The 13,403-nt window shown below is 35.2% G+C and overlaps 1 protein-coding gene across 1 annotated transcript; it reads right to left on the minus strand.

The window, feature by feature from the left end:
• Positions 1–763: 763 nt before the first annotated feature.
• Positions 764–12,237, minus strand: LOC149070039 (A-kinase anchor protein 17A-like). Its single transcript, XM_089249708.1, has 4 exons — positions 11,266–12,237; positions 9,628–9,728; positions 6,881–7,070; positions 764–3,756 (listed from the first exon to the last, which is right to left on the minus strand). The coding sequence occupies exons 1-4, from the start codon at positions 12,019–12,021 to the stop codon at positions 3,412–3,414; spliced, it is 1,392 nt and encodes a 463-aa protein (XP_089105834.1). The 5' UTR covers positions 12,022–12,237; the 3' UTR covers positions 764–3,411.
• Between the last annotated feature and the right edge of the window lie 1,166 nt (positions 12,238–13,403).

The following is a 13,403-nucleotide window of genomic DNA, read 5'->3' on the forward strand; positions in this document are numbered from 1 at the left end:
TGGTCACTTTGGATACTATTTGTATGTCCCTCTAAACCTTCATTAAAAGAGGGAAATATCACATGATCCAAAATGTCTCATTGTGGGGTGGTGTTTTTTTTGTCGTGTAAAGCGCCAACTATTGTGAAAATTAGGAAAAGTGATGTCACAGAGGGTGCATGCGCAGGTGTCCTTTTTGTTTTCAAAACCGGTAACCCCTACACAATCAGTTTCATTTTTCTGATGTTTCCCAGTCTGCCAATAGATGGCACTAAGGGTTCTGTTTAGAGACGTTAAACTGATGTTTAAAAAAAGTGAAAACAAATAGTTGCAAGGCCTCCCACAATTCAGTGACCTGAAACTTAAACAGTTTATATTTCAAGGGTGACTAGCCAAACATCTTTACCCCTATGGTGGGAGGAGGGGGTCTTGTATATGCTTTCTTTGTGCGACAAAGATGTTTATAAGCTTAGATGTCTGCACACAACTATTTAGAATCTTTCTTCACCTGTATATACAATATTTTCAATTTTCCAATAAATTCTTATGCCTTCTTTAATTTATTTATTATGCCTTTTTGTGTAGATGGAAGTACGGAGGAGTGGCATGAATACTGAAAGAAATAGTTTGAGCACTTGACAGATTTAGGCATTTTTGACATTTTTTTTCCAATAGTCCATGTCCTATTAGTTGTTGAAGTGGGTATATTATGTGCAAAATTTTGTGATTATGAATTGAAAATCATAAATTTGCATTCATAACACTCATACAAATGACAATGATATTACATATAAAAAAAATAATAATTTACTTGTAACAAAGAACAATTCCATCATAATACAGTGCATAACAGTTTTATTCAATTTGCATACACATGTATTGTCTTCGTTCAGATGTCTTCCTATCTTTAAAATTATATAGTCTAGTTGTCCAATGCCCTAGTTATTATATGGTGGATCCCATTAAATAGGTCATCATAGGACACTGTATAATACAGGTGAACCTTTACTACAACAAATGATTTTTAGTCTTGGTACAGAACCAATTTTTTTTTTTGTCTAATGCTGCTTCACATGCCCCACCCCCCAGTTTCCCTTCACTAGCTAGGCTGGGAAAGGTAATTGTGGACTACTGGAACCTGTTTGATTAGGTCACTGTTGGGCTCACAGTCACTGGCATCTGGCCCTCCGATGTCTCTTAGCCCTCAGCCTGTCTGCTTCTGTCACAAAACTATAACCTAGAGCCAGACTGAATTTGAGATTACAAAGGTCTGCTAGTCTCAATGCTTGGATTTTCGGAGAAAACTCCATTGCTCTCACTAGAACCATCTTTGGTATTTCTCCAGCAAGTCAAGAGTTTAACTATCTCTAATTTAAACCTCCAAGTTTAACTATGGTCTTTCGAGTGCTCAATTGATATATAGCTGGCTTCTGCTTCTTTCATCGACTTCAACCATCAACATAACAATGAGGGTAAGGCTTACGAGATGTTGACCTACATGGATCGTGGGGAATGCAAGCAGTTCTAGCTCTGATCTCAGGGCAAGCTACTTGCATGGCTATATTAAGATTAAGGGAAATCTGTTGATATTCCTGCCTTTGCACCTATAGGGGTCTGATCAAGTCTACATCTCTACCCAAACACCCCAAGATGTGAAGACTATACTTGAACCTGATGATTGCGTGGATGCAGTGCAGTTTCTTTGTAATTGCAGATCCGACCTGAAAGTCGGTGGATGTGCCAATTCTGCCCCATTTATGATTGTCACTTGTTCTTATAAGCGTAATATGTCATTATTATATTCCTACTTTTAATGCAATGGAGATATGTCTTCATAATAATGGGGGGGGGGGAACTGTTGACAGAATGGTTTTTCAAAGGGATCTGTCGTATATAAAATTAGTCTTTTTATTTTGTGTATCTATATCCATGGTTCCCACAAGGATGCCCTGGATGATTTTGTTTTTTCACACTATAAATTCCCTCTCTGCGAGGGGGGACATGAAAAATATCCCAGTCTTATGTGGCCTAAACCTGCGGGGTATCAGGCTAGCATACCCCTGCGGGACAGAGCCTGAGCCATGTCTGGTCCTACAGCCCAAGGCTCCCTGCTGCAGGATGTGGGGGGGGGGGAGAGTCAAGCCTATATGTTCATTCTTGATATTCAAAATCTTTGAATCATCCAATTTCATATATTTATCAAAAAAAAAAAGTACTGATTTACTTCAATAGGCGACTCTAAATCTCCAGGAAAGCTATCAGTCAATACTGTAATAATTTCTTAAATCATGCACTTGTTAAAATTTCTATCCTTATTTCAATAATATAGAAACATGTTTTTGCTAACTGAATGGTTCATATTTTACTTGAAAATTATAAAGACGACCGATATAAAATAATTACAAATAACTGGATGGGCTGGACTAGCACGGCGCCAGGTTATAAACAGTCCATCGTATTTTTATTTCTTTTTTTCTAAAAAAATGAATACTAAAAAATTTGACAAGCATTCAATTTATATATAATTAGTCTTATTTTAAATTTATCTAGTTCTAACGTAATTGTATTGTAATATAATATAATATCAGCAATGATTTGTCTTCAAAAAATTGACTAGCAGGTGTCAACAATAAAAGTTTGAGACCATTTTAGAGATAAGAAATATGCAAAACCATCAAACTCATCAAATAAAAAGTCTAGCTTGCATTCTATGTCAAATCATAGTGGAAGACATTTCTGATGGCCTTGAATTTTCATTCTCAAAGATTGATAACAAGAGACACAATTCAGGGCTGCAACTAGGAAGCAAGTCTATCACCCATTGCATTGTATGTATTCATCCTTTCTTTTCACCACTCATCCAGAATTATGGAAGAGGTCGGGATTTATTCTGGAGAGTGGGTGAGAATTTTTAATAACTAAAAATGATTAAACAAAAATATTGAATCATCTATAGCACTTTTGTTGAAGAAAAGCATTCTTCAAAGACTTAAGTAGTATAACGGAGATCCCCGTTTTCAGATGAATCCAAAAGTACCTTGAGAAATTCCTTGGTTTAAATATGCATATTGTTGAATGGAAGCCAAATTACAGAAAATTCTAACAGTAGTGTCCATTGAATAACTACAAAAGCTATGATTTCCTGCCAAAATGTTTTAATGAGTGCTTGGAACAATTTAACTATATATTCTCACTCTCCGAAGGCACTGCAGATCACAACAGAAGATATTCATACGCCAATATTGGAGATCACGGTTTAATACCTTACTTGGCTCAGTAAAGTTTTGGTAAAAGAAAAAAAAGATATAAGGAACTACATATATTCCATACGCACGTATTACAAGAAACCGTTCATATCAGCTTCATTTTTTTTTCATTAGAAAAATATAAATACAAAAAGAAAAAAACACCTGCATGTCATCTCTAGGGATATCATGACCTAAATCTCTTTGATGTAGGAGGAGAATTGCCATATTCTTTTTGGCTTGACCTCTGTACAACCAAAACACTTTTAAGTACTTTCCTACCCGCTATTTCTTTTCGTAGTTTTTCTCGTGCTTCTTCTGTCTTTTTCTGTTCCCTTGATTTTAAGCTTTTAAGAAGTTTTTCCCTGAGCCTTTTCTCTTGCTCTGCCAAATACTTCTGCCTCACCTTGTCTTCCTCTTCTTTGCGTTTCTTTTCTTCTTCCTCGGCTCTCTGCAGGAGTTCCTGCTGTTTCAGCCGTTCTTGGGCGATCTGCTCTTCTTTTTCCTTTGCTCTCTTGAGCAATTCCTCTCCCTGAAAAATGACAAAACAATCGAGTTAAAAATAAATTAAATGGAAATTCAATTACCATTTTGAATTGGACTGACATCACTTTCCCTAAGAAACACGCATCTTCTACATGTTAGCAATCTATTTTGAAACATTCAGTGTCTCAGTCAAAGCAGTGTTCATACATATATTCTGTGGTTTTTTGGTTTTTACACACTTAAAGCAATATGCACTATATTTTCAATTTCAAATTTCCTTTATTTAAGATTTTTTTCACAGTTACAAAACATTTAGGGACTAAGCAAGTTTGTGAGCCCACAAAACAATATCCAATATATATCTGTCGGCTTAAATAATAACGAGAAAAAAAGAAAGAAAAAACACACATATATAACACCAAGAAATAAGTGGCAACAGGAATAGTGCTATACCACCAGAACGATTTATGTTTCCACATTTAAATATACTTCTGTACCCATGTATCTTGTAAAACAAAGTTTCGCATTCAGAGATCCAGATTTCACTGAGTATTATTACTGAGGGTTTTATATTAAGATGATCTAAATATGCTACAAAGATTCAAAATTTGCACGTAAACTACGTATATTTAAATGGGCCATGGTAAGATTATTTATATTGTCATAACAAAATATGTTGAAATCATCAACTGTAGAAAATGTCAAATTCTGATCCATTTAAAAAAAAACAAGCAAAATCAATCACATATCTGAGTTACAAATTTTTCAATATATCTGAATTTAAGCAGGAAGTTTCCCTTTTCCTGTTCGTATGCTACTTTAAGGTAAAATGAGTAAATCAACGACTTTTACATCATTGTTGGAAAGAAACACATACACGCCAATATAGTGACCAATTTCAGATTGATATATCCCTATATATATATACTGATATATACCGAGTAATTTTGTTTAAAATTTTTTCCCAGGGATTGGCTTATATACTGGCCAGTTTTTGTGGAGAAAATGTTCAACCCAAGTTCTATCAGCACCACACTACATATAAAGTCAACAACCCCTGACTGGCAGACCAAATGCAGGGCGCCCACTCAAAAAATTATAAAAAGTATGAAGGGAGAGGGCATCCCCCCCCCCAGACAACAATGATAGCATAATAAAAAAACACCTAAAAAATGTATTTTTTTTTTAATTTAAAAAATAAAATTTGAATTAAATTTTTTTTCCCACAGAACTATTTTAGTATCCTGTGAGATTGACCCGAGCCAAAGCAAAATGACGGTTACAAAAACAATTTTTGTCCAAACCAGGGTACTACTACTTCACCAAACACCAACTCTGGCCATATCGCTATATTGCAATTTACTGCCATTAGTGAGATGGGTTGGAAGTGAAGGCGCTGTCTATCGGTGGTCGCCTCGAGTTTGTTAGGGAAAATATCTTATCGATATCCTCTCTTGGGTTCGAACCCGGGACCCTGACAACCTTCACGATGGTAGACGAACATCTTACCACCATGCCACTCGGGTAAACCAGGGTACTACAACCACAGATAATTATTTTCTGCCTATCCAACAATATAAATTACATTCTTTTTTGAAGTCTTCCACAGTCCAGGTCTGTCGTCACTGAAATGTATTAAGACACTCAAGTTTTTCAAGAATGGACTCTTTCAAGACCACTTCCAAAAGCATAGTGCAAGATGTGTAAATTACAAGATCCGATGTAAATAAGTCTAGGTGAACCGGATGGTTTTACTGCGTTGTTTACCTTTTTTTAAAGGGATTTACTTGTATTTTACTGTTCAATGTCAGTATAAGTTTTTGACAAATAAACCACTTTCATTTCTAGCTCTTTGCTGAACATTGTAAATATTGTTTATGCCTGTGCTTGCCCTAAAAATACAGAAGACAATTGAATGCTACAAACCTAGAATAGACCTATGCATCCAACTGCTTTGCTATACAAACGGTTGTTTCACCTATACCCAAAATGTGGACCATAATTTTGAATGATGAATGTTAGTTACTGCTCAAGATCTCATGAAGTTGGAAATGCAAAATTATTTCTTGCATCCATATAGAAGTTTCTAATGACTACTCTACTTGTTGAACTCTAAAACTAAGCAAAAAAAAATTAATAAACTAAATGGTCCACATATAGCCCCAAAAAAATTCTTAAAACAATATAATTTCTGCTTTCACAGAATCATTAATTGCAATCTACAACTTTTGTAATACTTGGCAAGATATTGATGATTCCCTCTTCAATTAAAATTGATTGCACGATATTTGTTGATAGGATTTAGAAGAAAAGCTGGAAAATATGACACGTGGGAGCCCTGTAAATGTTGCTTGCAAAATAGTTCTATTTAACAAAAGATGACCCTAGAAAAAAGTACAGATCCACACAACACAATTGGTGCAGAATTTCTTCTTGTTTCTAGAGCAGGGATTGAAAAATCCCAGGTGAAAGGTCATTATGGTGATTAATTTTTTTTATGTATGATTACTGAATCGAAGTCTGAGGACAGCATGATTATGTCTGCAAGTCTACCAGTGTGGAAAGGTCTCTCAGTCCTAGAAAAGTTAATGAGTGCACAATTTTGAATTGATTTTGTCGAGAAAAGAAATGCTTGGCACCTATGAAATTTTGCTGCCGCATATAATTTTTATTTTATTTATTTCTCTCGATTCGTCAAGCAATGGTCTACAGCACTGCTGCTGGGATATTACTCTCTTTAGGGTGAGGTATTCTTTGGATCACCTACAACCTTCAAATGATTGGTCTCCCACATAAATAAAATCACTGAAAGAAGGTTAAATTCACACTTTTATATAATTCATGCCCATAATTAGCAATTACTGATGAACAGGGACTGATAAATCAAAAACTAATTTAGGCAGCAGAAAAATACTTCTCCAAGCATATTATCCCACCTACTTTTCTGGGAATAAGTGATCCTTTTCCGTGTTTATTGAGATGCTCATATAATTTCCAAAAATTTTGACATTCTGAACTCATATTTAGCAATCCCACACACAAAACTTAAGGCACAAATTTAAATTTTTTTAGTCACCATGGCGACCTGGCACTTTGGATTTGTCAATCCCTGCTTATAGATAATAACACACTTGAAGACAAAATATACAAACAAATATCAGCTTCAATACCTCTGCCTTGTTCAGTAACTCTTTCAAGAGCTTCTTAGCTCCACATTCTCTGCAAGTTTTTAACTTCCGAAGTTTTTCCTCTCCATATTTCTTTAGTTTGGGAAATTGTTCTTCCTCACTAGTCTTCCATTTTGATGAGGATAACATTGGAGATAGCTCTGTTGTTGAAGCATCAGCTTCCTTCTTTACACTAGAACAGATAACATTAAGACTTCACAAAAATTCGTAAATATAATAAACATTGCATTTTTTTTTATTGAAGTGTATAAGACACTCAAATGTTTTTACAGCAAAACCTCTCGACAACCGCCACTAACAGGACCATAAAAATTTAGTTGTTATTGTAAGGTGACAGTTGTAAAAATATTCGTTATTTCTGAAAAATTTAATTTTTGAGTCGTTTAAAATGATAGCCTAAAAAAATCTACCTGTAATTGATAAAGCACAAAGATTTATGGTTTAATTGCTTGTTAAATTCATTTTTATATTTATACTGATCTGGGCTGCAAAATTGCCTAATCACCACAGAGACTGAAAGATTGGCATAGGCACTGGAAAGTTTTGTGTTGTATCCACATCACAGAGTCTGAGCTTGACATAAAATTTTTGGAATTTATATCAGTGTGTCTACCAACATGGAAAAAAAGTAACATAAGTCCTGAACAGGTCTTTAAAAATATTATTTAGGACCGAGAAAGACAGTTTTTTTTTCTCAGCCCAAGACATCAAGGTAACATATTTTTTGGATATTATGCTGAGGTGAACTCGGAAAGAAAAGTAATCTAGTCTCTGCCAGGACTCTAACATAGGCCCTCTTGCAAACTGGGCAAACATCATGTTACCTGGAGACACGACCCTGCCACATGTCTTCAACGGTGTAAATGATAGCATACTTGCTATCTTAGATTTTTCCGCTGAAACTTGGTGAAAAATGCTGAATCAACATCAAATTTTTGGAATTTGTGACCTTTACTCCAACTTTTTTTTTTGCTTTTTAACCAACTTTTAGTGAATCTCTAACTTTGACTTCAGTGACCGCTCTATATTTTGTGTTCTCCACTGAACTTCATGATCTTTTCACGTTGGTGACACGCTGCAATAAATTCAGAGAAATGCACGGTTTTAGATTCTGATGTTTTTAAATAAACGCAAACTGTTATGATAATCATAGTCACACGCACAATTATAATCACGCACCTGCTACCTGAAGTTTGTCAAGCTCTAAAGTGCATATAGTAAATTGTCAAATGAGTGTGTTATCAATCACCCACAAAATAACGGATTCGTACAGTCAACGCTAGTTATAACGACCCCCCCCCCTTCTTTCCACAGAAAACAAGCATTGTATTGGGAAGTCATTATATCAAATGTTTTAAAAAATCATAAAGTTTAGCTTCTCCAGAAAATCGCATATTGTATTTTTATTATTTAACCCTCCGTTGGTCGCAACAATATTAGGCCTATATCATGAAACAGTCACAATGTATCGAAATGATGCATTGAAATATTTGATAAAACTGTACAAATGATTTGATACATTGATTTGGTACAAAGATCGTTATTATTTTATGATTTTCTTTCAGTTGAAATTCAAAATTTGATACTATTTTAATTTAAATTTATTGCCTATCCTAAAAATAATGTCATAGTTATGAAATATTATAAGTAATAATATAAGATTTTTATTATAATAAATATTATAATTAAATTATATATCATATGCTTAATGACTAAATAAATATTATTATGATCTGTGAAAAAAACAATATACAGCTGCTTGTTTACAGAAGCTTTTATTCTGGAACATGAATGTATCAAACTGATACAAGATGCTCACAGCTATATCCACACGCAGACAGCGTAAGTTGCACTCTAAAATCAGCATAAAGATGAACAATGAGGGTACTGATGAGGTGTACCTCCACCATCTTCAACGGTAGAAATGGTGAGGGAAAATATTTTAGTTGTATCATTCTGATACACATGTGACCGACGGAAGTTTAAAAAAAATTCTTCTTTTATTTTGTTATAATGTTGCAATGAAAGTGTATCTGGCTGAAAACAATTTTACTTATTACACACATTGTACATTTTTTTTACTAACAAAAATACTGTATATGGCCGACATAAACCTGCATTTATTTTTTATTACATGCAGCAAAATAATAAGTTTACTAGCCTGTATATTCCTCCCATTGAGAAATTAAGTAAAATTGTGCAATAAAATTTAGAATAAGATAGAAAAAATCAACACGTTGAAAGTGGAAGTGAGCCATCTGGTGAGAAAATAAATCAGAATGGTAAGGAAAGTTCCCAGTGAAAGTACTAGTTAATCACCAGGCTTTTCGTAGAAGTTACAATGCTACGCCTTTTCACCATGTATGTTTTATACCCTTTCTTCTTCAAGCATCAAAGTTATGTGTTCGGTCATTGTAATGAGTAGAATGATATTTATTGGTCGTTGTATTGGATAAAGTATAACATGGTGGAAATAGAAAAATATTTGCGACCTGACGGACCAGTCGTTATAACTTATAACAAACATCGATTGTATTTCCAATATATATGATAATTAAATCAGCAAAAACTTGAATTTAATTTTTTTTCTCAATCAATAGAATTTAAACTTCACAAATGCCCTCCTAGATGTAATCATCTAGTTAATACATTGAAAGTACAAAAAAAAAAAAACTTGTAACAAAGATTAAGAATTGTATTAAAGATTAATGAAATTGTTTCATAATTACACAGATGCAAGATCCCCTGGCTTAATATTCTTCTCGTTCTCTTCCAGAGAGCGCATTTTAATGGATCTGTCGCTGAGATACCTTGTTTTGTCGAAGTCAACCTGGTGGAATGATTCATAAAAATTAGGAAAATTAGTTTAAAAAAATTACATATAAAATTTTTTAATTTGCTTTTTTTCCCTGGAACAAGATTTCAACAGATACATGCTAAATTAAGTATGTTACAAACAGAAAAGAAAGAATAGGTTGTATAATAGATAATGTCCCTATATTTTTAAGAATTAATCAGTGAAACCTCTACAGATGGCCTTTGTGGTAAGTTTTCCACAGGGAACGAAAAATTTCACTTCTACATTATGCAGAAACCACCTCTATCCTGAAGCCGCTTCTTCCACAAATAAAGTATGTTGACCATATTTTGATGTGACGAAGCCGTGACATGCTGCCATCTGTTTGCCATATCAGAAGTGAAAGTGGCAAATGCATGAATTCTTGTATTTTGGTAAATATATATATAACTATTCATGTTTATATTTGAAAGTCTGCTTGCTATCAGTACAAGGGATTTTTGAAATGGGGCACTGACTCACATTTGCGCCTCAAAGTTGCAACTGAAACAACAAGCAGCTGCTGAAATGATCGAAAGCCAGTTTTCTGTATTGTTCACAAACTTCAGCTTAATAATCACACATATAAAATTCTATGCACTATTGCCAAATTTTAAGTTGCTATGAAGACCTGCGATTTGTCAGGCCTGCTAAATCATGTGAAACTGTCAATAAGTTTAGTGTATAATATATGCTTTCCATAAATAAAATTGTGATTGCTTAACGCCATCAACTGCTGTAGAACACCATTTTAGCTTCAAATTGTCAGAAAGAAACTAGGCTCCTTCTTGCTGGTATAGGACTGACTTCTGTTAAAAATTTGAATCATGTTGTCATTAGATAATATTTATCCATAAAGATAATGGAAAAATTAACGTGCCAAGGATGCGTATTTAAGTAATGGGCAAGAACACAAGAGAGCCGAAGAAGCTGATGACAATAACAATTGAAAATGACACTGAAAATGTAAGGGTAGCATGTTGGCTTGAAAAACATTCTGGTTGCTAATGAAAAATTGAGATAAAGACAAGGTAACCCATTGACAATAAGCGCATATAGGATTCTCACACAGGGAAAACAATATCGCTGACAATATATATAGTGATGAAAGGGGGAGTACAAACCACAGTAAAAAAACAATTTTTTTACTGAAACCCTCTGTATCCGTCTTTAATGCAACCTCTCTGGAAGCATATATATAGCCATTGAAGAGAATTTAAATTTTATAAGGGCGCAGCATCATAACTGTCACGGCACAGTCTAAGAACTAATATGAAAACCAGACACACCTCTAGGTTAATATTTTTTGGGAACTATTCTGAAAATTGACAACAAAACGGCAATTCATATACTGGAAAATCACAGAATATGTGTGCATAACTTGTGTATATCAACACAAATTTTTCCACCAATAAAAATATAATATTCATGAATAAATCAGTTTTTTCAACCTGTCCTCAACAGGTGTAGTATACACATAATTTTTTTGTATACCAGGTGACCACTGTCCCGATTCATTCATTACACGCACCTTGATGTCCGCTAGATACGCCTTCCCATTATCACTCTTGTACAATAACTTCATGCCCCTGAGGGCGTCCATGGCCTTAACAAAACTTATGTATTCTTTATACTGCACATACAAATCGAAAACCAGCTCTCCGTCGAAGGATCTAAGTTTCGGGAAGGTTTCCAATGAGGCGTCTTTATTGGAAGGAACAGCCAATCGCCTTATTTCACCGAAAGATTCGAAAACCTTCTTCAGTATGTATTCGCTGGGCTTCTTGGCACCGCCGGAACTGTTCTTCTCTAGAAACCATTTCGTGGGTATATTCTGTATGTAGACGGTGTCCGGTCTCTCCCCAGGCCTCATCTCGTTGACATTTTTGGCGTCCCTGAAGAAAGAGTCCCAATCGTGGCGGGAAGGATAGTTCAATTTGGCGACGGCGGCTCGGATCTTCAGGACGTCCGGGAAACCGCCGAGCTTCATGCTGTTCGTTTGCAACCGCTGCAGGACGCGGTTGAAAGTGGTCTTTTTTTCGAGCTCGCCCTCGAACTGCATCACGACGAGGTTCGTTTTACACACTTTGAGCGAGATGAACTCCTCGGGCTTCACCATGTTCCTCAACTTCTCCATCACTTTCCAGCTCGATATGCTTTGGTTGGTGGCTTTGATGACTGGAAGCTGGACGCTGATTTTGATCTTCCAACACGGCTTCAGGTAGAGGTTATACCGCTCGCACAGATCTACCGCTTCCGTACTGTCACCACACACCTGAAGCGACATTTCTCCCCGTTCCTGAAGGAATCCGCTGCTACTACATTAAATTGACCGTCACACTTTAGGAATCCTACATTGCCAAACGACAACAAAAACATTCGCATCGCACTTGACTGGACTCGATTTGACTCTTTTATTGTCGTTGAATTCACTTTTTTTATTTATCATTTTTGACGTTAACAGGAATCCTAGCATTTCACGGTACGGTCATAGCTTAATTTCAATTCAAAGCATATTTTCACACAGATTGACAGCTCTAATTTTCCGTCGCTGACAGTTTTTAAGAACGATCGCACACTTATCTTTAGCGACAGCAATGTCCTGTATTTTTTTTGAATAATTATGGTCATAATAGACTTTCACAGTCATAGAAATGACATGAACAACAAAATTTTGGAAGAGAAATCTAATCATGTTCAAACTTCCAATCATTTTAGTCAGTGTCTAAAATTTTTGCATTTCACAGATGTTTTCCCCTGATGGAAAAAATGTACCAATGCAATCTGTATTCCATGATGAAATATTCTGATTTTTGCTGCCATCTACTAAAAATGTGAGAACGTATTGATGGATCACTAACAGAAAAATAGGACTGATGTTGCTTTCTATTAGGGGCCATTCAAGTATTACGTAAGCGGATTTTCAGCCATTTTTTACCCTTCCCTTGTCAGCAAAATTTCATCAGCAGCTTAGAATATTTCATATCTTCAAAAAGGGGGTGGTTGATGACGTAAGCAACCTTCAAACCTCCCACCCCTCGATGCTGACGTAATACAGTCGAATCCCGTTATAACGAACTTCTAGAGACCGGAGAAATCACTTCGTTACAACGAAATTTCGTTAAAAAGGAATTTCAGGTTGTTGCATTGTTCCTATTTAAACTTACTTAAGGTATTAGAAAAGTGTTCGTTAAAACGAGATTTTCGTTATAACGGGATTCTACTGTACTTGAATGACCCGGGGCTAACGAGAAAATGAATGACCCCTTATTTGGAAAGTAAATGAAAAACTATCAACTAGTAGTATCTCTGAACTACAGATTGCAGCAAATTCGCGGTACGAATGATTTTTTTAAAGCTGGTTGCAGTCATCCAGATAACAAATGTCAACAAATATGTCGGAACGCTTGTTGGATCACTGAGCTTTAAGTAAAGCTATTAGTGAGCTATAAGTGTGCTGGATTAGCAGCCAGACTCTGATGGTTAGCTACTGTAACAATTGATCTAACAAACTCTCTCTAAAGAGTGCCAGTTGGGGTAAAAATGTGCTAATGGTGGTCCGATAACCGACCAAGAAAATTTTTTCTCGAAAAATTTCAATTTTGGAAGAAATCAACATCTCAAAAAATAAATATCTTCGCAACATCCAGTTTTCTGAAAATCTTGAAT

This window comes from Pholcus phalangioides, unplaced genomic scaffold (assembly GCF_987345545.1).
Source record: "Pholcus phalangioides strain wild (caught in Gottingen) unplaced genomic scaffold, Ppha-v1.0 ptg000022l_1, whole genome shotgun sequence".
Taxonomy (NCBI): domain Eukaryota; kingdom Metazoa; phylum Arthropoda; class Arachnida; order Araneae; family Pholcidae; genus Pholcus; species Pholcus phalangioides.